The sequence below is a fragment of the Sapajus apella genome, unplaced genomic scaffold (assembly GCF_009761245.1).
Source record: "Sapajus apella isolate SASKATOON/1434 unplaced genomic scaffold, GSC_monkey_1.0 scaffold108, whole genome shotgun sequence".
Lineage (NCBI taxonomy): Eukaryota > Metazoa > Chordata > Mammalia > Primates > Cebidae > Sapajus > Sapajus apella.
The window spans coordinates 4,455,690-4,483,677 of record NW_022437048.1 but is presented as its reverse complement, the minus strand read 5'-3'; the positions used below and the strand labels follow the sequence as shown (position 1 = coordinate 4,483,677).

General features: G+C 36.6%; 1 protein-coding gene across 4 annotated transcripts in view; it reads left to right on the top strand.

Moving 5' to 3' along the window:
- Positions 1-7,079: 7,079 nt before the first annotated feature.
- Positions 7,080-27,988, top strand: part of SULT1B1 (sulfotransferase family 1B member 1) — a 35,658-nt gene continuing 14,749 nt past the window's right edge. Inside the window, exons 1-4 of one of the 4 annotated variants that reach the window (XM_032259319.1) lie at positions 7,080-7,333; positions 12,216-12,407; positions 12,681-12,809; positions 17,685-17,782. In XM_032259319.1, the coding sequence (XP_032115210.1) occupies positions 12,260-12,407; positions 12,681-12,809; positions 17,685-17,782 (375 nt within the window). In that variant the 5' untranslated portion in view covers positions 7,080-7,333; positions 12,216-12,259. Of the gene's footprint in view, positions 7,334-10,032; positions 10,232-11,282; positions 12,408-12,680; positions 12,810-17,684; positions 17,783-27,988 lie in introns of those variants that run through there. The other 3 variants (XM_032259322.1, XM_032259321.1, XM_032259320.1) reach the window with 3 other exon arrangements.

The following is a 27,988-nucleotide window of genomic DNA, read 5'->3' as shown; positions in this document are numbered from 1 at the left end:
AGAGGTCAATCTTGTCACCATCCTGGTTTTGGTGGGTTTTAGAGGGCGCTTTTTTTTTTTTTTTTATTTTTTTTTTTTTTTTTTTTTTTTAGCAGCGTTACTATTTTTTTTTTTTTTATTGCATTTTAGGTTTTGGGGTACATGTGAAGAATATGCAAGATTGTTGCATAGGTACACACATGGCAGTGTGATTTACTGCCTTCCTCCCCTTCACCTATATCTGGCATTTCTCCCCATGCTATCTCTCCCCACCTCCCCCATTTCCCCCCACCAGGCCCCAGTGTGTAGTGCTCCCCTCCCTGTGTCCATGTGTTCTCATTGTTCAACACCCACCTATGAGTAAGAACATGCGGTGTTTGATTTTCTGCTCTTGTGTCAGTTTGCTGAGAATGATGGTTTCCAGGTTCATCCATGTCCCTACAAAGGACACGAACTCGTCATTTTTGATGGCTGCATAATATTTCATGGTGTATATGTACCATATTTTCCCTGTCCAGTCTATCATCGATGGGCATTTGGGTTGTTTCCAGGTCTTTGCTATTGTAAACAGTGCTCCAATGAACATTCGTGTGCATGTGTCCTTAAATGTTTTGTCAGCAAGATCTTTATGACCTGTATCTTGTGCCGACTTCCTATCTTATCCTGTAAGTTAACCATCTGGGAATGCAGCCCAGTAAAGCTCAGCCTTATTTTACCTAACTCCTATTTAAGATGAAGTTGTTCAGTTCGCAAGCCTCTGAGACCAGTGCAAATGGTTGTGCATGTTGTGCACTTCACAATTCCAGGAAGTACATTTCATATCACAGCACACAACATGATGTCCCTAAGTGGTATCTTGAAAACAGTGAATTTATGAAGAGGAAAAAGCCAGAGGTGTTGCCATGAAAGGACGCTGAGATAGTGTTGAGAAATTAATTCCTTTTCTTCTGAACATATCTGAGGAAGGAAGATCCAGATTCTGTGAGTCTACTTTTGAATATTTCACTTATTTTCTAATGTCAAAATTTTGTTTATTTTGGATATTACTTTAATAATGTTCCTTTATTATCTTTCTTCTTCATTAAAGATGAGTAAGGCATACAGGGAGATCAATATTCAGATGAGAGGCCTCAATTGTGTAAAAGGAAATGAGGAAAATGCATTCTGGTGACATCTGTCAGCAGAACACACCTTCAGAGCAAAAAGTAGATTCATCTTCATTCTAATCCCTGACTTCTCAGGTGGATGAGCTATGATGATACAAGACAAGACAAAGATGTTACTCTTACCATTGTTTCTGTCACAAGGGAAAAATGATTACCCTGTGCTCAGGAATTTACATGGATGCAAATAGCTGAAAAAGAAATGGGGGCCGGGTGCGGTGGCTCAAGCCTGTAATCCCAGCATTGTGGGAGGCCGAGGCGGGTGGATCACGAGGTCAAGAGATCGAGACCATCCTGGTCAACATGGTGAAACCCCGTCTCTACTAAAAATACAAAAAATTAGCTGGGCATGGTGGCGCGTGCCTGTAATCCCAGCTACTCAGGAGGCTGGGGCAGGAGAATTGCCTGAACCCGGGAGGCGGAAGTTGCAGTGAGCCGAGATCGCGCCATTGCACTCCAGCCTGGGTAACAAGAGCGAAACTCCGTCTCAAAAAAAAAAAAAAAAAAAAGAGAAATGGCTGCTTCTTTAAACTCACACATTCAGAAGAAGAGTAACTGAAAAAAAAAATGCATGTAGAAGTTGCTGGTGAATGAACTAATAAATTTGGAAAAATTGCACATTAAGATATTAAAATGCATGTTTACAAGTAAAACAAATGCCCTCAAATTATAAAGGAAACTAAGAAAAACATCATACTTCCCCATTTTTAGTTAACTCTAAATAGATTTTAAAAATGCCTAGAAATTTAGTGATATTGAAAGAATTCAGGCTTCTTAAATCCTTCTCTGTAGACTGGGTGATGTGCATTCAGGACCAACTATGGAGAAAAAAAACGCATCACTGGGAATCTTTAAGTCTTTAGAATTCTCTCTTCTATCCCTATGATTTTATTTTTTAAGGTTACATGACTTAGAAGTCACAAGTGGTTTTCTGGGTCTGACCTTTTACTGAATACTTATAATATCTTAATCAAATCACTTAGAATTTCTGAACACATTTCCTCCTGGGTAAAATTTGAACTATCAACAGATTGAGAATGCCATCAATAAATTATTATTTATGAGTTGGGGGGCAAACCCAATGCCTTCTTTTTCTAGTGTAGTATCTGGGAGCTGGTAAATTTGATAACTGAATAAACAAATATATGAATGAGTAGAATGATTAATGAGTGAATTAACCATAGAAATCTAAAGCAAGAGTGATTTTTTATTTGTGGTTCTAAGTATGGTCCTCAAACTGGTAGCTCATCATCATCTGGGAGCATGTTTGAATTGCAGAGTTTCAGTTTCCACCCTAGACCAACTAAATCAAAAACACTGAATGTCAGGGGGAAGCAGAATTTGCGTTTTATCAAGCCCTTCAAGGTGATTCTGAAACATTCTAAAATTTAAGAATCTCTTCTCTAGGTTGTTTTTCAATACTGATTTGGCATTTAATGAGTTAATAAATAATGTGGTTGCTAGGCAACCTATGTACATCTAAATAGAATTTTTTTTGGTAATACCTTATGTCAAAGTTTGCAAATTACATGTCATCATGTGCCATACAAAAGTGTGTGTCTGGTGCATGTGTTTGGTTATCAATACTTATATACACTTAGTGTATGCACACTTCTCATGAAGAATCTAAATCTTTCAAATGTTGCCTTTTTCTTTATCAAAAGAATATGCTGGCCCTTAGCCTCTCCAGCATTATCACCATGTTATTCTCCCAAAACAGAGACCATGTATCAGTTTATTGTTTTGCTTGAGTTGTTACTTTCTTAAGCTCAAACTGTTTCATGACTGTTCCATAAATGTATGGGTAACCCATCTTCCCAGTTTGTCTGAGGCCTACTTTACATCTTTTGCCACCACATAATTATTCATAGCCTCTCCTTTATGCCCCAAAGTATCTTGGTTTGGATGGCTGATGGATCATCCTATTGGTCGGTATGTATTTTTGCAACTCCAGACTTAATGTCAACCTTGTTCAAAGTTAATATTGAAGATACTCTAATTAGAGATGAAAGTAAATGTGACTGTAGGCACAAGGAAAGGAAAGAATAAAAGTTAAAGGGCATAGCTCAAATGACCTGTTCAAGAATAATATTTTTGACATATTATCTTTTCTTTAAATATATATATTTCCCTCTGTATTATAGTAGATATTTACTTTAAAATTAAAAGACCAGCTTTAAAATGAGAAATATAAAGGGAAATGTGCCTTTAAACTGTTTCAGTCAGTTAAGGAAATGCATTTTCCTTAAGTCTATTTTAGGAATTTGGCATGAATTGAAGAATAACAAACATCAGATTAAACTCCCAGTCAATTTCACTTCCTTTTGTTGTCACCAAAATATCTTGAGAACCCCAGACCTTATGAATATATGTATTAAAAATTCAAATATTGTTTTCACTAGTTTGTCATAAGAATCCCTGAATATAAATGTTCACAATTTTCAAAAATTTGCGAAAGACTATGCGTACCTACCAGATGGAGGCCTTTTGGATCCAGTTTCCTGATGTTGCTGAAAGGTTATACATAAATCAGTTTGTTAAGTTTTCTATATATATGTATAGTTTTTTTCAGAATGGGAACTTTGTTGATAATAACATTATTTAAGTGACACTGGAAATCTAATTTTGAGCTTCTTATAATTTCTGCAGTCAACTTTCTTCTTCCAAATCTCTTCATTTGTTCTGAAGTTATTTTCTTATATAAATAAAATCATGTAGGTTTGCATTGCAGCAGTTGATTGAAATTTTATCTTTTTTAATAAATGAAAGCTTAATATGCACACTTTCTAAAGAGAAATTACTTTATTTTTTCAGAGATGGAAGTTTATTTTTCTCCATGAATAAACCTGACAATTCCACACAAATAAAGAAACCTTACTAAGCTAACATCAGGATAGTACAGTAAATGTTTAATGTTATTCTCATTAAAAACAACAACAACCAGGATTTAGATTCCCTTTTATAACACACACATGGATATTATTTTTACATTTTAAATGAAAACAAATAAGTTAACACTAAGAGAAGCCTAATTATTGTATGAGAAATTTATTCATTAGGGCTTTATTTTTGCTCTATATATTTGAGAAATGCAATTGAGCTAATTACTAGTATCCTTGCATAAGGACACATCTTCCTTTGCTGCTGGGACAGCATGGTCCACATCTGTAGCATGAAGCTTCACCATTTTCTTCCCTATGACTCTATGATGTATCAACCCATCTTCCAAGATTATTTTAGAGTTGACTCCAAGTAAGGGTTAAGTACTTTAAACATATTTTTTTTGTTGTTAGAATTTGCTTTTCCTTAAATTTAGGATTTCCTTTTTCTTAAATTTAGAATTTGCTTTTCCTTAAAATGATTCTAAACTGATTCTGTCTTCTGGATTGCAAAAGATTATTACACATTGTATGCATGTATTAAAACAACACACTCTATAAATATTAATATATAATCTATGTACCCATAAAAAGTAAATATACTTTTAAAAAAATTCTGTTAATTTTTTCCTTTAAGCTTTGTAGGTTTTATTTCATATGCTGCTGCTAGAATAATCATATATAGGGTTTTCTCTCAGGACAGATGCTAAGATTTCAGCTCATTTGTATCTCTGTAACAATAAACACTATATTTTAAACAAACATTTTAATTATAATAACTAAATTTATTTTAAAGAATGTGATGAATAGGATATGTTGTAAGCACAATATTTGTATTAACTCATTTAATAATCCAAACAAATATGTAGATAAATGGGAACTGTTGTGCATTGTTGGTGGGAAAGTAAAATGATATAAACACTAAGTAAAACACTAGGGTGCTTTCTTTAAAAAGTTAAAAACGTAATTACCAGCAATCCCACTTCTGGACATACATCCAAAGGAACTGAAATCAAGATCTCACAAAAAAGATTTTCATGCTCCTCTTCACAGCAGCATTATACAAAATAGCCATCCAAATATCCATTTTATTTTTGTTACTTTATGAAAAAATTATGGTATCTATAAAATCAAATATTTAGCCTTAAAAAGGAAAAATATTTCTTACACACACTGCATGAATGTGTGTGTGAACATTCATGCAGTGTGTGAACTTAAGAACATTATGTTACATGAAATGAGCCAGTTACAAAAAGACAAAAACTGCCTTACTACAAATTTATAGAAACAGAAGTACAATGGTGGTTGCCAACGACCAGAGGGAGGATAAGTTGACCTTTAATGGGCAGAGATTTTCAGTTTTGCAAGATGAAAAATTCTGGAGATTGATTGCATTACAATGTGAATACATTTAATACTACTGAACTGTAATGGTACATTTTATGTTATATGTGTTTTCCCACATTCAAAAAAAGAAGGAAACTCAAAAAACTGTATAAAGAAGATGCTATTATTCCCAGTGGGGCAATGGAGGCACAGAGAGGCTATATGTTATGTCCCACTCACAAGGCTGGTTAATGATTGTGTTGGGGATTTAAAGCCCAAGACTTGTGCTTCAACCTTCCCTCTTGCTCACTAGGCCTCTCCCACTGCCTTTGGTATGCCTGCTGCTGTTTTTCTAGCTTCACAAGTTGTGACTGGGTTAGAATAATCACCTTTTTCATTGATAATTTTATTTAAGAAGCCTGAGGTACAATTCCACAGGTTTCCAAAATTTGTCAGATTTCGGGCTGTCTGAATGTCTTTTATTATCTTGCTTATTTAATTGGTTTTAAACTTACACAGCAGAGTAATTTTCAATAGCAGAATTGCATACTCAGTTGAAAATATAATCTGTTAAGCATTTGTTTTCAGTAGTTAACTACTGCCAAAGGTTAACGCGCGCAGACTCTCTGTCTCTGGAATGTGTCAGTTAACTGCATGAAGGTGGGTAGGAAGAAAACATGGTCTGTGGGAGCCAATGGCTTCCTGTGTCATCAAAAGGAGGAAAAAAAAGCCTTAGTTCATAAAATCACAAAATCATATTTAGAAAATAAACAAGTTAGCCTAGAAAGGTAACTTTCTAAGATAGGGCATCTCAGAAAAGCCAAACGTTTCAGGTTCTCAATCAAAGAGACATAGATTGACCTATGACAGTCTCAATGCTCTCCATGTGCCTGTGCCTGATTCATGGAAGTCATTATGCTTTCCTGTAAGGGCAACAAAATACAACTACAATAGGTGCACATAAACCCCTCTTCTCTGGATTCTCTCTTTAATATACTTCCACCTTCTTTACAAAACCAAAATAAAACAACTCTGGCTGACAAAGATTAGGAATCTGTTTGCATCATCTTTTAAGAAGAAAATATGCTTTACATTTCTTTAACAAATGTTTAAGTTAAATTCAGGGTATAAAGGAATTTGCCAGTTTTCCTCTGGTCTTCCTGACTTTCCCAGGCCTACATAGGTATAGCTACAGGGGCAGGAGCTTGGCTGTTGTAGTTGTGTAGAAGTTTGAGATGAGTGCTCTTAACGAATGGATTGATTTCCACTTGCTTTTTGTTTATGTCATTTTGCATACCAAAAGAAGAAAAAGCCAAGAGTTGTGGAAATGATTAGAGTGTTTTTGTTTCTGCTGCCAAAGTAATTAATAGTTTCATCTTTAATATATTTGATCTTTAATGATGTTGGAAACTCATGTTTCTTCCAGATGGAAACATGCACTGACAAATACACACACACATACACACACACACACACACACACACACACACACACACACACAATTTTTATTTTTGTTATGGCCAAAATTATTAGAAAACATTCTTATGAGTTATAGAGAAGCAACAATTTTGATCCACTAACCCTTCACGTTCTTTCCCTCTTCATTTCTCAGACCCTTTGAAGCTTGCAGAGAGCTTAAAATCTAGACAATCTGTGCCTGTGCTGACTTAAGGCCACCACCCTGATCCATTTCCTGGCTTCCTGGCTTTGTTAGCTGTTGAAACAGTGGAGCTTGCCTCCTGTGTGTATGTGTGTGTGTGATTGTGGGTGTGGGTAGTTTAAACTTTTTGTATCTTAGCTGCTTGTAAAGTAGTCAGTGATTGCTACGTTCAGATCAAACTTTGAACTTGTTTATTTTTCGGGTGACAGGAGTGAGCCTTCCTGGGCTCACCATTCCCTGCTGGAACCACCACTGCTTCCCAGGGTTACTCTACAGCAACTTCACCGGCTGAAAGTGAAAACTGAACAAAGGGATTAAATTGTGAGGTAAAATTTGCTTTTTATTAATTCCTTTCCTTGAAGTTTTGTCATAGCCCCCACAGAGTATTGTGTTCCTTAGAACAATTTCTGTTTTGAACATATTTTATAATTAGAAAGTCTTTTGCGTAATTCCAATTTTCTTATACGAAACTCTGTTGTTTATGCTGTCTAAAATCTCTCAAACTCTCAATGTTCAATTTTATTTTTCTAGATTTAATGGAACTCTTCTGAAGCGTGCCAGGAATGAAGGTCTTATCAAACTGTAAGCCACTTAAGGAAATAGAAATCCTTTTCAAGTTTTCGTTTCTCTGCTCACATCTTTCATCCAGTCCCACTCATGTGCACGCATGCACACATATGCACATACACACACACCTTTAACGTGCATTCCAAAATATAAAATATGTCATTTACTATATTTATTTAAGTAGCTGGATTTGATGTGTACCAGATAGAGCTAAACTTTGTCAGGGTATGACAAATGGAAGAAATCATTTTTTCTAATTGAAAGAAAAATAGTCTTAATGTTAAATGACTCAATTTCTTCTAAAACAGGCATTCTTTTTTAATTTTTGCTTTTGTTCCATTAATATTCCTTAAAGCCAATTTTAGACATTTTAATTTTCAGTCTATGGCTCATCTTAAATAGGCAGTCTTGAGATCCCATGTAGACTATAATTTACAACTACATTAAATTGCCAGTTCCTTTCCGATAGGGTTTAAAATGTTTTATGAACTGATTTTTAGATTTTAAAGTAAACGTCATTCATAAATTATCTTTCAGCACATCTAGTTTAACTTTATTATTTTACATCTTCTAGTCCTCCCCCCATATCCTTCTCCTCATATAATTCAGAACTCATTATTATCCACTGGTCATGCTGAGGTAATGCTATTTCATGCCTAATACCTTGTACCTTCCTGAATAGGTCACACCCATTTCCCAGAGGTGACTAGCATATATTCACAATCAGTTGCCTTATTTTCATCTTCTTACTCATTCCATCTTTCTCCGGCAACATTTTTACACCATGAAGAGCCTGGCCTTTTTTTCACAGGGGATTTTCATTGTCAGAACAAAAATCCCTTACAACTTGTCAACATTCTTGTTTGGATGAGATAAGTGATGGACATTTTTGACTCTAGATTGGGCCTAGAGTAAATTTTCAGTATGACCACATGAGCAGAGCTGGGCAAACTAAGGTCCATTCCTGGGTTGCCACTCCTTGTCTGTGTTTCTTTGAGCAGGCACTCTGAAGATTTGTTTCCTAATCTTATGCAAAAAATGTAGGACTTATCTTTTCAGGGTAGGTAATGTCTAGAGATCATATACATGAGGCACGATCGATACAATTTGTTTTAAAAGACACTGAATTCATCTTGATAAATCATTTACATACACTGTACCATTAGATAATTAAAGGTGATTTAATGTCATTTGCTCAAGTTTTAAGAGCCAACAAATTAGTTGAGGATCTTACTAAACTGTAGGTTCTGGTTCTGGGTTGAAGGCTGAGATTGTACATTTTTAACAAGCTATCAGATAAGTCCAACAGCACATGGGGCTTGTACATGGACTGTAATTTAAATAGAAATTGTGAATCAATTTTATACATGTGAAAGACTAGTACAAATTAAAATAAGATAAATAAACTGATCATTAATTATCAATTAATCATTAATTATTAAATTAAATTATTTAAGTAATCAAGTTAATTCAATTAATATAAATTGTTTATGAATAAATAAATTGAATATTTATAAATTTAAAATAAATTTAAGTAAAAAATGAAGAAAAGGCAAAGGATGAACTAAGACATGAAATGGAGCCAGAAATTATGCTATAAATGTATAATATAAACTACCTGCTATAAGGGGAATCAATTTATCTACATGAAAGGGTACCTGCTTCTCCAATATTCATTCACTTTTGCGTAACATGCACACATCGTATGAGTGGATAAGTAAAGTTATACTGCCTCTAAACATTACATTCTGGAACTAATGAATACAGACTTTTTTTTCCGCAATTAATTCGTAATATACAACTGTTGAAATGAGGTGTGCAATTGATATTTCCTTTAGATAAATTGGAAAGAAACAATTTGTTGAGAAATTAACAAAATAAAATGTTTCAGAAAGAGCTATTTCATTGATTATATGAAAATCAAGTTTAATATCTGAATGTACTATGTTGAATTCTGTGGACACTCATTCCTTTATATCCAAACTGGAAATGTGTACTATTCTCAACATACTAGAAGATTCTCAGTGAGAAGTGGAAGTCTCATTGTTCATCCATTCCTTCATTCAATGTATTCAATGCCAACTTCATCCCAAGTATACTACTTACAGATTTACTTTCTCTTCTTTCAGCTTCCTGCTTCTGCTGACTTCTTGACCATCCATATTAATTTTTCCTTTCTTGAGCTTCCAACAACACATAATATTTCATGCTGGAAAATATTTTCTATGAGACTCAGTCTCTTTGCTAACAAAGGATTGCAAAGACTACCTGATATTTTGCTGGGAATGGAGGATAATGGAGAAGCATATAGAAGATAAATATTTAATATAATTTTCCTAAAACGCTCCAATCACTCAGTTGTCATCCTTGTCTCAGGGTCTTGCATGCTCTAAACTTGTGTCTAATCTATTTTGAGACTACTTCTCCATTACTATCCTCTGTTCCATGTTTCTGAGGCTTACAACTTCATCACTCAGTAAGCAGAAGGAAAATGAAAACCTCAAGTATTTTTTCTTCATTTTCACTCTATTTGTAGCATAAGATGCTATATGTTTTGAGACAAACATATTGTTGAATAATGACTTTTACTGGAAACCAAAATGACAGCATTTTTGTGTAAAAAATATCATTACATGAATGATAACATGTAAAATATGGTATGTAATAAATGTCTTACAATATAAAATGAAAAAAAAAATCTACCAAAATTTCTCCCTCCTAGATTTCTGTGTGTGTGTGTAGATAGAGGTAGTGGTGGTGGAGGAGTTGGCTTTGAAATACAAGGCTGTTATATTAGCAGGTTTTTCCTAGTCAAAATCATATCTCTTTCTATACCAATTAACATTAGGTAAACTACTTTAAGTTGTGGCTAGCTATTAAATTAGTAATTTTTGTTTGTGGGTCTCATTAAGAAAGTGACTCTTGAGAGCTTAATAAATTACCTTTTTAAACTCCTTTGAAAAATTTTAGAATCACAAATTACTTAAAAATATTTACCATAAAATATACTTAATCAGTTAAGAACCTCTAATTGGCAATCTTTAAAGTTTAAAGTTATTTTACTTGAAGTGATACAATTTCAGTTAAGATATGCAATTTATACTGCAATTAGTTCAAATTTTCTCTATATAATAGCATACATTTTCTATGTTATTAAATCAACAGATCTTCAGAAATAAATGGAACAATCGATTATGAAGGAATCTATAAGTTGTAAAATAAAATAAAAGTGTTGTAAAATAAAAAAAATGTATTAAAAGCAAGGCTATGATTTTACTTACAAAGTTCAGCGGAAATGAAGTGTAAAAAATAAATAATAGCTCTTTGAGGTACTAATTTTACGTGTCCAATTGATGGGGCCACAGGGAACCCAGATATTTGATCAAACATTACTCTGTGTGTGTGTGTGTGTGTGTGTCTGTGTGTGTGTGTGTGTGTGTGTGTGTGTGTGTGTTTAGATGAGATTAAATTTTGAATTGGTAGACTGAGTAAAGCAGATTGCCTTCCCTTATGTGAATGGGCCTCATGCAATCAGTTGAGGGCCTGAATAGAACCAAAAGCGTGACTCTCCTAGAAGTAAAGAGGAATTCCTCCTGTCTGACTGCCTTTGAACACATGCATATATGACAAAGACCGAGAAACAGAGCAAGAAAGAGAGTGTGTATGTTAGTATTATTAGTACTTTGATTAAAATACTTATTAATTAAAGATTATACAAAAAATTTTTTCTTGTAACATTGAATTGAAGTAACTCTCAATAAAGAATGGAATGATTTAGTTTGATCCAGAATTTTAGTCAATGATAGGATGAAACTGAAGTGTACTTCCCTTGCTCACATAGGGTATTCATTAATGTATTATGGTTTGAATATTTTTCCTCTCCAAAACTTATGTTGGAATTTAATCCCCAAAGTTGTTGTATTGGGAGATGGGGCCTTTAAGAGGTGATTGAGTGATGAGGCAGGTTGAGTCATGAGAGTTATTATGGGAGTGGGTCTGGTAGCTTTTTAAGAAGAGGAAGAAGAGATCTGAATAGCATGCCCAGCCCCTTGCCATGTGATGTCCTCATCCACCTCATGAGGATTCAAAGTACCCACACCAAGAAGGCTCTCAACAGCTGCACACACACACACACACATAAATGAAAATAACCACACCTAGGAACATTATAATTCACTTGCTCCAAATGAGTGATAAAGAAAGAAATTACAAGCAGACGAAGAAAGTAGGTGAATTACGAACTAAAGATCAAAGGTCAGAATGACAGAGCAGATTTTCTGTACGGAAAACTGAGGTATAGCTGAAGTGTTAATAGTGAGCAATGGATTTATTTTACCTTAAGTCCAGATTGTTAGATTGTTTTTGGCATATTTCTGTGAAACATGCTTTTTAATTCAAAGTGAGAGATGCAGTTTCATTTGTTTCTAAAGCTTCCACTAGAGACCTTTGTCCTACTTGTCACCGAACCAGCTGTGGCTCTTGCAATCTACTGCAGCCTAATGCCCACATAATATGCCTTTTGTACTTAGAAATCCATGTACCCAGAATGTTAAAGGCCAATTTTACTTTGTAACAAATTGCAGTGTGTTAAGAGCAACATTAGTGACTCAGATTCTGATTTTGTCCTCTATATTTCTCCAGAAAGGCTGTCAATCTATTATATATTTGTAAAATCTGGTATTAAAATGCTTTCACCAGAAGATGTTCTGCGGAAAGATCTGAAGTTGGTTCATGGTTGTCCCATGCCCTGTGCTTTTGTGAGCAACTGGGAAAGGATTGAACAGTTTCGTAGCAGGCCAGATGACATTGTGATAGCCTCTTATCCTAAATCAGGTGAGTTCTGTGGCCTGATAAATTCAAGTCTGACTGCAATTTTTGTTTCCTGGAAATCAACTTCTCCATAAAATTATTACCATTCTACGTAAATTTAATATTCATTTAGTGAAGCCATCTACTTTTAGTATATTAAAATTGGCATTTGGGGCATAGAAAGGGGAGTTAAGTCTTTAATAGTATGTGTTAAGATGGTAGTGTTTCCAATAGATACTTCCCCCTCTCCTGTGCAATTAGGGTAATGATTTTTTTAAATATTGCCTTTTGCCGCAGGTAATACTTGGGTTAGTGAAATTGTAGACATGATTCTTAATGATGGCGATATTGAAAAATGTAAGCGAGACGTTATTAACAAAAAAGTTCCAATGTTGGAAATGTCTCTCTCTGGAGTAAGAACATCAGGTAAATTTAAACCTCTTGGAATTATAATTTTGTAAGATTATTTACACATCATATGCATTATTGTATGTGTGACTTTGACTGAAACTGGAGTAGATTTGGTAACATAAAATGGAAGCTGATAAACAATATAAAACTGAGGAATCTGAAAAAACTTTATTTTTGTCTGTTGCATATTCAGGTATGATACCTGCAAAGATACAAAACATGCAAAGATGAAAGAGTCTTACTGTAGAAAACAACTGAATATTTGGTTAATAAAATAAATAATATTCTTTATGTCTTACTGAATTTTGTTGGGAAGAATTTGTCAGATTAGTTCCTAATTTAGGACATTGTTATAATTAATAAATAAGGAAGTAGCAACTCTTCTTAAAACATAGAATTCACTAATACTATTAATTTTTCTTTCATAAATATTTATGGATTGCTTGTAAAGATTATTCACTGTGCTATGGTATAGATATACAATAATTAGAAATTATATGTGGTATCACAGGGAGCTTACAGTAATATTGTAATGTTAAAAAGTAAATAATATATCAATGTTATTAGCCTTACATAGCCAAAGAATAGGCTTCTATGGAAGTGAACAATAGGAAAATTTACTTTAAATGGCTATAAAGGAAAAAAACTTAGACAAATTAAATTTAACAGAGTTTAATTGAGCAAAGGACAATTCACAAATTGGTCAGCCTCTTCAGCCAAAATAGCCTCAGAGATTCCAGAAAAGCCACAGGGTTTATGGAAAGAAGAAATGTAACACACAGAAAACAGAAGTGAGCTATAGAAACAACTGGCTTAGTTACTGCTTAGTGTTTGACTTATTTGAACACAATTTGAAGAGTTGGCCACCTTTGACTGATACTTGGTGATTAACACAAGAGTAGATTAGAATCTGTTTACACATCCAGTTAGGTTACAGTTCACTACATATAGAGAAACCTTGAAGCCAAACTTAAAATGTATAAAAAGACAGCTTTAGTTTAAACTTCATTTAATAAGGGGTATCTACTCCAAATTGAGATTAAAGAGTTGTACACACTTGGGGAAAGAATATTCTAGGAAATAGTCCTGGAAAACTTATTCCAGGAAGATCCTGATGTAGTCCAGGGACTATAAAGATCCATGAAAGAAGGAAAAATTGGGATGCGAAGCAATTGGAAATTAGGCTAGGATGGATCATGTAGGACTTGTAATTCTTAAAATATTTTCTCATTTTATCCTAAGAACATTGAGGAAGACATTGAAGGGTTTTAGGCAAAGAAAAAGTTTAGAGTATTTGTTGTTTTTTGTTGTTTTAAATACAAAGGCTCCACAGGTTGCTTTGTGGAGGTGGAATTGAGGATGCTAGAGAAGATATATTTTTGACTTGTTCATGGACTGTAAAAGAAATATGAAGGAAATGTAAGAATTAGGAATGACTCTTACTGTTTTATTTCCATCAAGCAAGAAGACTGTGGAACCATTTGCTTGCAAGGAAAAGTACATGGAGAGGAACACATTTGGGTGTAGGGTTATTAATAATTCAGTTGTGAAATGTTAACTTTGAAATGCCATTGGATATTATAATCAGTTAAAAATTTAATACATTAAAATGATGGTATTTGTTAAAAGATGTTTATTAGGCAATGCTCAGCATAATTGGACATTGGAATCAATGTGATTGCCCAGGGAATGCCTGTGGAGCAATATAAGAAGAGCAGGACTGAGCTGTGAAAAAACATCAACATGAAGATGATTGGTAGAGAAAGAGGAGTTAGCAAAGGAAACTTAAAAAAAAAAAAAGGAGGAAATGAGAGTATGGTGTTCTGTAGGTAAATGAGAGGAGTATTCAAGAAGTGAAGCTCGACTCTCAAATGTTGTTGGAATCATCGGATAAAAATAAATAGTAGGATGGTGATAGACCTGTATATCAATAGAAAGAGAAATATCCAAATCCTCTCCTGTAGTGGAGGAGCCCCTCAGCAGGCTGACTCAACTAGTTACTTCCATAGTCAGAGAAAGATCAACCGACAGGGTGTCCGTCCTTCTAGGTGATTGCCAGAAATCAGAGAGCAAATGCCAATCTTTTTTTGTTTTGTTTTGTTTAAGAAATACATTCAATTTTTCAAAGTTACAAATCTAAAATCCCAGTTCTTTCCTAAGCCATCAAGTTCAACTTATAAATATTATTATTTTACTTATATAACAAAAGGAGTTTAATATTCAAACCAAGTTAAATTTAATTAAGCTCCTTTAAACACTTAAGTGGCATTTATATAATTGGTATATTTCATTTCCTTGAGTACTTCAATTATCTGACCAAGACAAACCTTTCCAAGTACTTATACTTTAATAAATTAAGTTCATAAATACAGCAAATCCTAGTCACTTTAAATGTTCCAAAACTACACAGAAACTTAGCAGTGATTCTACCACTGTACTCCAATCTGAGCAACAGAGAAAGACTCTGTCTCTAACAATATTTTAAAAAGAAAAATAGAAAGTTAGCAAGATTTCAACTTAAAATTCACGTATAAATACTCAACATTTTTTACTTAAAAGCTAATCTGCTACTCTCACAAACCTGTTACTCTTACATATGTCAAGGAATTAAAATGCAAACTGCAAAGATTCCTAAAGCAAATGGTTATGATGGGAGTTTGATGTTCTTAAACATGTCTATCCTCAGAAAGCCTGGAACTGAGGGATTATGCTGAAGGCAAGGAACCCTAATGAGTTTAAGAGTGAGGTAAGACTTCAGAGCCATAGAAAGTATGAAATGAAAAATGACAGAACCAAAGTAATCTAAGATGTGGTAGTCAGGGATAACAGATCGGAGGCAGGATTGGGAATACAGAGGGAGGCTGTGTCACATTGCCTGACAGTGAATAGTTGAAGTCTAGCAGGTAGACAAGGGTAAACTTCAGCATTTAAATCTACTCTAGAGCCTGAATGTGAAAAATTGTGTTATCTTTATACATTCCTAATACTCATACTTATAGATATAAAGAGTTCATTTAAAAGACTCTTGGCAAAATGATTGCAAAACAGGGGAAATTGAGAAATCTTTCAGGGAAGCTGAATGGGGAACAAGGAACAACAGATGTGAGCAAAACTTCTTAAGAGAAACAGATCTAAATTATGCTGTGGGCATTAAGTAATAACAAGTTGTGGAAGATTACAATTTCTCATTTATATATGCTGGGTAAAGGGACTGTAGCTGCTAGATCAGTAGAAGCATAATAAAATCCCTGGTGGAGTTGTATAGTAATATATGCTTACAGTAATTTATGTTTGCAAATAAAATATGTGACAATTAATTAATTTGAAGTTCAGATAAATAACCATTTTATTAAGCATAAGTACTTTCCAAATGTTTTAAGAAATATTTATGATAAAAACAACCTGTTATTTATCTGGTAATGCAAATTTAACTGGGATTTTCACATTTTTAAATTTCCTGTCTGCCAAACCTGTCTCTACTGACATTAAATAGATCTTTTGCGTACTGACTATGTGCTATTCACTGTTCTCTATAGACGTTTGTTCATGAACAAAAAAGTTACATTTCTGCTCTTTTGAAATCTCCATTTTAGTGTGTGTTTAGGAGTGAGGTTGGGGAAGGGACATCGGAACACAGAGCAAACAAACAAATAAGTAAATAAACTATTAAACCAAAGTAGGTTATATAGAACATTAAAAGAAAAATGTTGTAATAGGCCGAATGACTTCTTAGCATATGCAGTGAATTATTTCAAATATTTAAAACGAAGTATTCTTTTCAATGAGTGAGCCAGACGCAATTTTGTGTGAGTTTGCTTTTGTATTCAGAGATGGGAAAAATATGTAAGATTATCAGGTATTCTAGAGTTTAGACTGTGTATAAGTAATACTGTAAAACAAAAAAGAATGCATGAGAAGTTCATGTATCATCTATCTTAAGACCTTAATCTGAAACCAAGTTCTACCACGTATTTGTTGTGTGACTTTAGAGAGTTAAGGTAACCTCTAAAGATTACACATTTTTACTGTGTATCTATATATGGAGAGACATATGACACATATACAATATAATGAAAATATAGATACCACAGGTGATAATATATACAAAATTAACATCATCTATGCTATACTACCTGATAAAACACAACAGCCAATTTTAGACTTACTAATTATTGATATCTCTTTGGCATGCAGAAAACATTTAAAAAGTCATTTATAGCAATGCACAGGTACAATAAAACTCCAAATTATTAAAAGGAGTATTATTGTTTCTCATTGTGGAGACAGGGAAAGTGAAGTACAGAGATTTTGAAATACTTTCAAAGTGTCTCACAATGCTTAAGTGAAAGAGTCAGCATTTGAGCTCTGGGTGTTAACCTCAGAATGTGTACTCTTCAATGTTACACAGTACTGCCTCAAGGAATGTGGTGAAATCCCTGTGATTGGTTCAGAATTTAGCTGCATTGTATAATGCTCAAAAATATATTGAAAAACTGGTTGGCGGCCAGGCACTGTGGCTCACGCCTATAATGCCAGCACTTTGGGAGGTCAAGGTGTGTGGATCATGAAGTCAAGAGATAAAGACCATCCTGGCAAACATGGTGAAACCCCATCTCTACTAAAAATTAAAAAAAGAAAACTTAGCCGGGACTACAAGCCTATAGTCCCAGCTACTCAGGAGGCTGGGGCAGGATAATCGCTTGAACCCAGGAGGCAGAGGTTGCAGTGAGCAGAAATTGCACCATTTCATTCCAACCTGGTGACAGAACGAGACTTCATCTCAGGAAAAACAAAACAAAACAAAAAACTGGTTGGCAAAAGAAGGAAATAAGGAAATGTAATCTCCCTGGAAACTCTAATATATCTATATACTTAACTAAAATTTCTCAGGTGTAGAAGAATTACAGAAGAATCCATCACCCCGGATTGTGAAAACACATCTACCGACTGATCTTCTTCCTAAGTCTTTCTGGGAGAACAACTGCAAGGTATACTCCAGACTCCAAATCAGTTTTCCACTGTGGCCCTATCCCTTTACCCACTCACAGAGTTAATTTTTAGATATATATATTTTTAACCAAATACTTGCAACAATCTATACCCATTCACATTGTACATAAATCTTCAAGTGTCATTTATTTGTGACCAGGAAAACTGAGCTACATTGAAATACTTCAATTGCAAATTAAGTTTTAGTCTGAATTTATATACTCAAGTGTTCCAAACTTGAGCAGCAATAGAATCCAAATCTCAGCAAAATATTGCTACTTTTATTCCCCCAACTCTCCCTAGATCTTCAGGCCTTCTGTAAAAACAGAACTTAAAGACATTAGTCCTTATTTGAAGATTTGGTAAAATTCTTTGGAAAAACATTTGTTCCTGCTTATCTACTTTTGGGGAAATTGTATATTTCAAATTCTATTTCTTTTCTTTCTTTCTGTTTTTTTTTTTTTTTTTTTTTGAAACAGAGTCTCACTCTGTTGCCCAGGCTGGAGTGCAGTGGTGTGGTGTGATTTCAGCTCACTCCAACCTCCACCTCCCGGGTTCAAGCGATTCTTGTGTCTCAGCCTCCCAGGTGGCTGGGACTACAGGCACGCACCACTACACCTGGCTAATTTTTTGTATTTTTAGTGGAGATCCGGTTTCACCATGTTGGCCAAGCTGATCTCAAACTCCTGACCTCAGGTGATCCACCCACCTCGGCCTCCCAAAGTGCTGGGATTACAGGCATGAGCCATCCTACCAGTCTCAAATTCTGTTTCTTTATAGTGCTATGTAGGTTATGTGTTTTTTCTTATCTGACTTTTGACAATTAATGATGTGTGAGAAATTTTTTAAGTTGTTGACTTTATGAATTAAAAGTTGTTCATTATACTCATTATTATTTTAATGGCTGCAGGATTTGTTCTGATACCCCATTTTGCTCCTGATCTTTTATTTGTGCCTTCTCTCTCTTGCCTTTGTCAGTCTTGCCATAAGTGTATTAACTTTATTGATTTTTAAAGATAGTTATTTATTTTTTTCAGTTATTTCTGTTGTTTATCTGTCTTTAGTTTCATAGATTTCCACTTTTTATCTCTATTGTTTCTCTCCAACTACTTGCTTTGGGTTTTTTTACTCTCCTTTTTCTAATCTCTTTAAGTAGGAACTGAGATTATTGATTTGTTTCCTTACTCTTTTCTAAAATAAACATTAGTTTTGTAAATGCCTTTCCTCAGTACAGCTTTAGTTGCACCCCAAAAATTTTGATATGTCATGCTTTCAATTGATGTCATGCTAGCAATTTCAATTGCTAGGCATATTTTCATTTTATTTGAAATTTTCTCATTTATTGCAAGACTTTGAAGGGTATGATTTAATTTCTAAGTGTGTGAGGAATTTTGTTTTCCTTTTTCTACTGATCTCTAGTTTTATTCCATTTTAGCCAAAGACCATACTCTACATCATTGCAATTCTTTCACATTTCTTATGGTTCATCTCGTTCTATCTTGGTAAATGTTTCATGAGCACTTGAGCAGGCTGTGTATTCTTCTTTGTAGGTGAATGTATTCTCTGTATTTTTATTACATCCTCTTGAGCAATAAGGTTGTTCCGTTCTTTTATGTCCTTTCTTGTTTTCTTTCTAGCAGTTCTATCAATTGCCTGAGGGTGGATTGTAAACATGCTCAACTGTAACTATTGTTTGTCTATTCCTATTTCAGCTTTATTGGCTTTCGTTTCATGTATTTTGAAGTTCTGTCCTTTGCTGTTTGGAATTCAGAATTGCTTTGTCTTCTTAACAGATTAGTAGTGTTATCATTATATAATGTGCCTTGCAATTTTTTTGAACTAAAGTCTATTTGTCTTGTATTAATATAGCCACTCCTAGTTTTTACTGATTAATGCTTGCATTACATATTTCTTTTCTATTCTTTTATACTCAATGTATCATTGTCATTTTGTTTGAAATGTGTCTTTTGGACAGCATATGGCTGAGTTCCGTTTTTATACACTCTGCCAATTTTTGTCTTTGGATTCATGTGTGTATATTATATAAATTTAAAGTAGTTAGAGGGTAGAGCCAATTTGTTTGACCATATGAATTCTGGAAGAGCTTCTTACACTAAAAAAGACCAGAATATCAAGCAGACTGGCAAACTCCAAACAGATCTTTGGATAAAAGGCATTAAGAGTGAATAGAGGGAGGATGCAGACCCCACAGCTAAAGGGTGAGGAATCTAGGAATCCTGCACAGGGTTGCTGAGCACTGTAACTCATTCCTGGCCCTGCACAGCTCATAGAAAAGGAACGAGTAAAACAGGCATGGAGTGGCCCACTCTTACCATGGACCACCAGGATCCTAGCTGAAGGAGACTCCGTGATACCTAGAGACATTTTAGTTGGCAGGGAGAACTTCCCAGAGAATTGGCAGAGACAGTACTCTACTCTGTGTGGAGCCCAGAGAGTTTGGCGCAGGAATAGCTGCAGTGGAGCACGGCCATAGGTGCCCATCCCTCAAGGCTCCATATTTCTTTAGGTGGCTTTAGCTTTTGTTAGCTCACAGATCTGGAGAAATCAGGCCTGTATAGCGCATGGGCCTGGGCCAGTCTGATCTGACCACTACTCTCTGTGCCAGCCTCTACTAGGGTCCCTGTGCAGCCACACTCGCTAAGTGTACAGCCTCAGCTCCCCTGCCAAAGCTCTTGCCAGCAGTGGCTGTCATAGTTCTTCAGCTAGCAGCTCCCTACTTCCAGTTTTTCACTTTTGCATATGTATCCCTGCTGGAACAGATCCACCTTCAGCTTCTCCCATCAGTGCACAGTAAACTGAAGCCTACCCCTGCTACCCTGTGAGCAAGTGCACACCCATGGTTGCCCCATCACTACACATGTGCCTCTGGCCCCCTGCTGCCCTGTTGGATTACATTCTCCCATGTTGACTCCACTGCTCCAATGAAGCTCTTTTACCAGAAACCTTGATTGGAATGTTGTTGCTAGTAGACTGGAAACACATCAGCACCTCTGACAGAGCAGATATTTGACCACAGGGGACACAGAACAAAGCCACAGGTCTTGTTCTAGTTTCCCAGAGACAGAGCCCTTATCCTTGGAGTGCTGAATTAAGCCTTGGTCCCCCAAAAGCATCCAAAAAGGAAAACAATCTAATAAACCCAAATTTACACTACCGTCAAAACCTCAAGGACAATAAAGAATATAAAAGCAAAAAGCACCATCCAAAAAATTTTTAAAAAGTAATTTCAAAGATTAAAGAAACATTAGTTGACACAGACGAGAAACAAACAGCTCAAGAATTCTGGCAGCTTTAAAAGCCAGAGTGTCTTCTTGCCTGAAAATGACTTAACTAGCTCACCAGCAATGGTTCTTAACCAGATTGAAATTGTTAAAATGACAGACATAGAATTCAGAATCTAGATGGCAAGGAAACTAAATGAAATACAGGAGAAGGTTGAAACCCAATCCAAGGAAAACAGTAAAGCTGACCAAGAGTAGAAAGACAACATAGACAATAAGAAAGAACAAAACTGAACTTCTGCAAATAAAAAAATTCACTAAAGAAATTTCGTAATACAATGGGAAACATTAATAATAGAATAGACTAAGCTGAGAAAAGAGTATCAGAGATGGAAGACTGTTGCTTTGAATCAATGCAGGCAGACAAAATAAAAAAAAGAATTAAAAAAAATGAACAAAACCTCCAAGAAATATGGGATTCTATAGACACCAAACCTGTGATTCATTGCAATTCCTAAAAGAGATAGAGAGTTCAATTAACTTGGAAAACATATTGGAGGATATTGTCAATAAAAACTCTCAACCTTGCTAGAGAAGTCAACATGCAAATTCAGGAAATTCAGAGAACCTCAAAAAAATATTATATAAGACAACAATTCTTAAAATAGAGAATGAAAGAAGGTCTCCAAGTTCAATGTGAGTAAGGAATCTTAAAGACAGCTAGGGAAAGGGGCAGGTCATATACAAAGGGAACTGTACCAGGTTAACAGTGAACTATTCAGCAGAAATCTTACAAGTCAGAAGAGACTGGGGACCTGTATTCTGTATTCCTGAAAAAAGGAAATTCCAACCAAGAATTTCATATCCAGTCAAACTGCTTCAAAGGTGATTAACAAATGAAATCCTTTTCAGAAAAGGAGATACTAAAGGAATCCATTCTCAGCAGACTTGTCTTCCTAGAGGCCCTTAAGGAAGTACTAAACATGGAAACAAAAGACAAACCAGCCACCACAAAAACATACCAAAATACACAGAACATTGATAGTATAAATCAATTACACAATCAGGTTTACATAATAACCATCTAACAGCACAATTACAGGATAAATCTTGACATATGTATTTTGATCTGGAATGTAAATGGGCTAAATGAGAAATTTAAAAGGGACAAAATGGCAAGTTGGGTAAAGAAGCAAGACCCAAGTCTACTACCTTCAAACTTCAAGAGACTCATCTCACATTCAGCAACATCCACAGTCTCAAAGTAAAGGAATGGAGAAATATATAATAAACAAACAGAGAACAAAAAAAGCAGGAGTTGCTAGTCTTATTTCAGACAAAAGAGACTTTAAACCAACCATCGAATAGGACAAAGAAGAGTATTATACAATGAAAAAAGGTTCTAGTCATCAAGAAGATGTAACTATTCTAAATACATATGCACCCAACTTTAGAGCACCTAGATTCATAAAACAAGCTCTTACAGACCTACAAAAATACTTACATAACCATATAATATTAGTGAAAGGGTTTAGCACCCCAATGATAGTGTCAGACAGATCATCAAGGCAAGATATTCAGGACTTAAACTCGACACTTGACTAAATGCACCTAACAGACATCTACCAAACTGCAGAATATACATTCTTCTCATCTTCGCATGGCACGTATTATGTAATTGACCACATGCTTCACTCAGCCATAAAGCAATTCTCAATAAATACAAAACTGAAATCATACCAGCCACACTCTTGGGCTACAGCACAATAGAAATATAAATTAATGCCAAAAAGATCTATCAAAATCATACAATTACATGGAATTTAAATGACAGCCCTTGAAAAGGATAAATAATGAAATTAAGGCAGGAAGTTTTTTTAAAAGTCTTTGAAACAAATGCAAACAGAGATACAAAGATGCAACATATCAGAATTTTTGAGACACAGCTAAAACAGTACTAAGAAGAAAGTTTATAGTGCTAAATACCTATATGAAAAAGTTAGAAAGGTCTCACATTAACAACTTAACATTGCACCCAGAGGAACTAGGCAAATGAGAGCAAACTAACACCAAAAGTAGCAGAAGAAAAGAAATAACGAAAATCAGAGCAGAACTGAATGAAATTGAGATGTGAAAATCCATACAAAAAGTCAACAAAAAAAGTTTGTTTTTTGAAAGAATAAACAAGATATAACACTAGCTAGATTATTAAAAAAAAAAAAAAAAAAGAGAGAGAGAGAGAGAAGATCCAAATAAACACAAGTACGAATGACAAAGGTAATCTTACCACCAACACCACAAAAATAGAAGGAACTCTCAGGGACTGCTACAAACACCTTTATGCATACAAACTAGAACACCTAGAAGGAAAGGGATGAATTCTCAGAAAAATACAACTTCCTAGTGATGGCAACGACAGCAGTCGGGAATGGCTGTTGCCATCACATCAGCTGCAGTGGGGAGACGTGGGTGGTGGCGGCAGGAGTGGCTGCAGGAACAGCAATGGTAGCAGTGGGACCCCTGTGCCCCGTGAACCTACAGAAGCCAAATGCGCCACCCTTACCCTTTCTTGCTCGGCTGGACAGGACTCACTCCTAGGCCCAGAGCCTCTTCTATGGCCTCAATCACGTTCCCTGCTGTGTCTCGTGAGCCCACAAGCCCCGGCCAAAGGTGGAGCCAGGACTTGAGGCGCTGTCCCTGAGCTTGTCGGGTTCCTTTGTGCAAGATTGGCTGGGGCCGCTGCACTTCTCATGTGGGGAAAACACAGAGAGGAGACTGGCAGTTTCTAGAATCCACCCCTGGGACTCCCGCAGAGCTTGCTGCCCTGGTATTGCCCTGCCACCGCCATGGAGACTAGCTGAGTCACCCACGGATAGGAAAGCAGCATAGTTAGGCAAGGAGGGATGGGTATAGAGGGGTTCCAAGGCAGAGCTGGGTCCAGGGTGGTGCCCTACAATCCTGGAATCCAGATAACTCCAAAAAGATATTATATAAGACGTGGGGTGCCCAGGGAGCTAGCCGGAGCTGGGAACAGGCAGAAACCCCATGCTCCTGGGCACAGCTGCAATAGCCCAAGTCATGGCTGTGGACCCAGGCCTCCCTATGCTTTTGCGGGCCAGGAGCAGACAACAGCACTGCCTTCCTGGAAGCAGCTGCAGCCACCCATGTGTGGCTACTGACCCAGGCATTTCTGCACTCTTGAGGCCAAGGAAGGTTGCTGCCTTGTTCCCACAGGCTCAGAAGTGTCTGCTCCCACTATCTGGCCTCTGCCTGCTCCCATAACACCCTCCAATCTCGGAGCAAGGTTGGGACCAAGCCTGGGTGCTTGCTGTCACAGCCCACTTGGATGTGTGCACACTTGGGACAGCTCTTACACACCAGCCCCCATCACCTCAGCCCCCTCCAGAATTCAGGCACCCAGGACACAGGAGGGAAGTTGAGGGGCTGCTGAGGGTAGCTTGAGACTGGCCTGCAGGCACCCCTTGGCAGTAACAGCTTGAGCGCTATGAAGGGTGGTAGGAGGTAGACAGGCTCCTGGACAGAAGAGGCTGGGCTTCCGTTGAAGCCCCACCTTCAAGCTGGAGCAGGCCTGAAACCTGGGGGCTGGGCTGTTGGTCCTGTAGACCGGAGTGGGAACCTGTAGTGCTTTCTTCCAGGCCCACCCATGGCAGCTCATGGACCAATCACCATGCACTTCTTCTCCTCTAAGGTCTATAAAAATTGCTAGACTCAGAGACGCAGGAGAACAAGGCCAGAGGCATCACGATCTCCAACTTTATACTACAAGGGTGCAGTAACCAAAACAGCATGGTACTCGTACAGAAACAGACACATATACCAATGGAACAGGTTAGGGATCCTAGAAATAAAGATGCACACCTACCTACAACCTGCTGATCTTCAACACAGTTAACAATAACAAGCAATGAAAAAATAACTTTTCAATCAGTGGTGGTGTGATAGAAGACTACTAGTATGCAGAAAATTGAAACTGGACTCCTTCTTATTGCAATATACAAAAATTAATTGAAAATTAATTAAATATTTGAATGTATTTATGAAAACTATAAAAATCCAGAAGAAAATTTAGAAAATATCATTCTGGGTAATCTGGATGGAGGACTTGGAAAAGATTTTATGATGAAGTCTCTAAAAGCAATTGCAACAAAACCCAAAATGTTCAAGTAGGACCTAATTAAATTAAGTAGTTTCTGCATAGGAAAATGGGGAAAATATTTACAAACTATGCCTCTGACAAAGATCTAATATCCAGAATTATAAGGAACTTAAATCAATGAGCAGAAAACAACCCTATTAAAAACTGGCAAAAGACATAAATAGACACTTTTCAAAATAAGACAATTAAAACAGTGTTACCATAAAACCCAGCAATCCCATTACTGAGTAGTTACCTAAAGGAATATAAATTGTTCTACCAAGAAGATACATGTACTTGTATGTTCATCATAGGATTGTGCACAATAGCAAAGGAATCAACCTAGTTGCCTAATATGCTTTGGCTCTGTGTCTATACCCAAATCTCACCTTGAGTTGTAATAATCCCCTGTCAAGGGCAGGACCAGGTGGAGGTAATTGAATCATTGGGGTGGTTTCCTCCATGCTGTTCTCACGACAATAAGTGAATTCTCACAAGACCTGATGGTTTTATGAGTCTGGCATTTCCCTTGCTAAAACTTGCTTTGTCCTGCCGCTCTGTGAAGAAGCTGACTGCTTCTCCGTTGCTTTCCACCATGATTATAAGTTTCCTGGGGCCTCAAAAGCAATAGGGAACTGTGAGTCAACTAAACTTCTTTCCTTCACAAATTACCCAGTCTCAGGCAGTTCTTCATAGCAGTGTGAGAATGAACTAGTACAGTAAATTCGTACTGAGGTAGTAGGGCACTACTACTAAACATACCAGAAAATCTGGAAGTGACTTTGGAAGTGGGTAGTGGGCAGAGGTTGGAACAGTTTGAAGGGGTCAGAAGATGACAGAAAAATGTGGGAAAGTTTGGAACTTCCTAGAGACTTGGAGGGCTCAGAAGATTGGAAGATGTGGGAACGTTCCCAAATTTCTAGAAAATTATTGAATGGTTTTGACCAAAATGATGATAGTGATATGGACAATGAAGTCCAGGCTGAGGTGGTCTCAGATGGAGTAGAGGAATCTTAATATGCTTTAGCAGAGAGACTGGCAGCATTTTGCCCCTGCCTTAGAGATTAGGGGAACTTTGAAATTTCTAAGGGGCAAAGCATTCAACAGAAAGCAGAACATAAAAGTTTGAAAAATTTGCAGGCTGATGATGCAGTAGAAAAGAAAAACCTATTTTCTGGGAAGAAATTCAACCTGGCTGCAGAAATTTGCATAAGTAACAACGAGCCAAATGCTAATCACCTACACAATGTGGTAAAGGTCTCCAAGGCCTGTCATTAGCCCCTCCCATCACAGGCCTAGAAATCTAGGAGAAAAAAATGGTTTCATGGGCCAGACCCAGGGCCTCTCTGTTATGTGCAGCCTAGGGACTTGGTGACTTATGTCCCAGACCACACAACTGTGGCTAAAAGGGGGCCAATGTACAGCTTGGGCCATGGATTCTGAAGGTGACAACCCCAAGCCTTAGCAGCTTCCGCATGGTGTTGAGACTGCAGGTACATAGAAGTCAATAATCGAGGTTTGGAAATCTCTGCCTAGATGTCAAAACATCTATGGAAACACCTGGCTGTCCAGGCAGGGGTGTGCTTCATGGGTGGAGCTCTCTTGGAGAACTTCTGGTAGAGCAGTACAGAAGGGAAATGTGGGATTGGAGACCCTCCACCCAGCATCCCTACTGGGGTATCACCTAGCGGAGCTGTGACAAGAGGCCACCATCCCCCAGGCCCCAAGATAGTAGATCCACTGAGAGCTTGCACTGTGCACTTGGAAAAGCCGTAAACACTCAACACCAGCTGTGAAAGCAGGTAAGAGAGCGGCTGTACCCTGCATAGCCACAGGGGTAGAATTGTCCAAAGGTGTGGGAGCCTACCTGTTACATCAGCTTGACCTAGATGTGAGACAAAAGTCAAAGGAGATCATTTTGGAACTTTAAGGTTTAATGACTGCCCCACTGGATTTCGTACTTGAATGGGACCTCTAGCCTCTTTTGTTTTGACCATCTTTTCCCATTTGGAATGGGGGTAGCTACCCAATGCTTATACCCTCATTGTATCTGGTAACTAACTGACTTTCAATTTTACAGGTTCATAAGTGGAAGGGACTTGCCTTATCTAAGATGAGACTTTGGACTTGGACTTTTGGGTTAATGCTGGAATAAATTAAGACTTTGGGAGACTGTTGGAAGAGCATAATTGTGTTGTGAAATGGAGGACATGAGATATGAAAGAGGCCAGGGACAGGATGATATGGTTTGGCTCTGTCTTTACACTCGAATATCATCTTAAATTGTAATAATTCCTATATGTCATATGAGGGAACTGGTGGAGGTAACTGGACCATGGGGGCAATTTGATGATGTTCACATGACAGTGAGTTTTCACAAGATCTGATGGTTTTATAAGTGTCTGGCATTTCCCCTGCTTGCACTCACTCCGTCCTGCCATCCTGTGAAGACAGTGTCTGCCTCTCCTTTGCCTTCTGCCATGATTGTAAGTTTCCTCAGGCTTCTCCAGCAATGCACAACTGTGAGTCAATCAAACTTCTTTCCTTTATAACTTATCTACTCTCACATAGTTCTTTATAGAAGAGTAAGAACTTATTAATACAATACCCATTAGTGGTGGAACAGATAAAGAAAATGTGGTGTGTATACACCATGGAATACTGCACAACCATAAAGAAAAGGAAATTATATTTTCTGCAGCCACATGGATGCAGCTGGAGTCCATTATTCTAAGCAAATCAACTTAAGAGCAGAAAACCGAATATCCTATTTTCTCACTTATGCATGGAAGATGAACTGTGAGTAC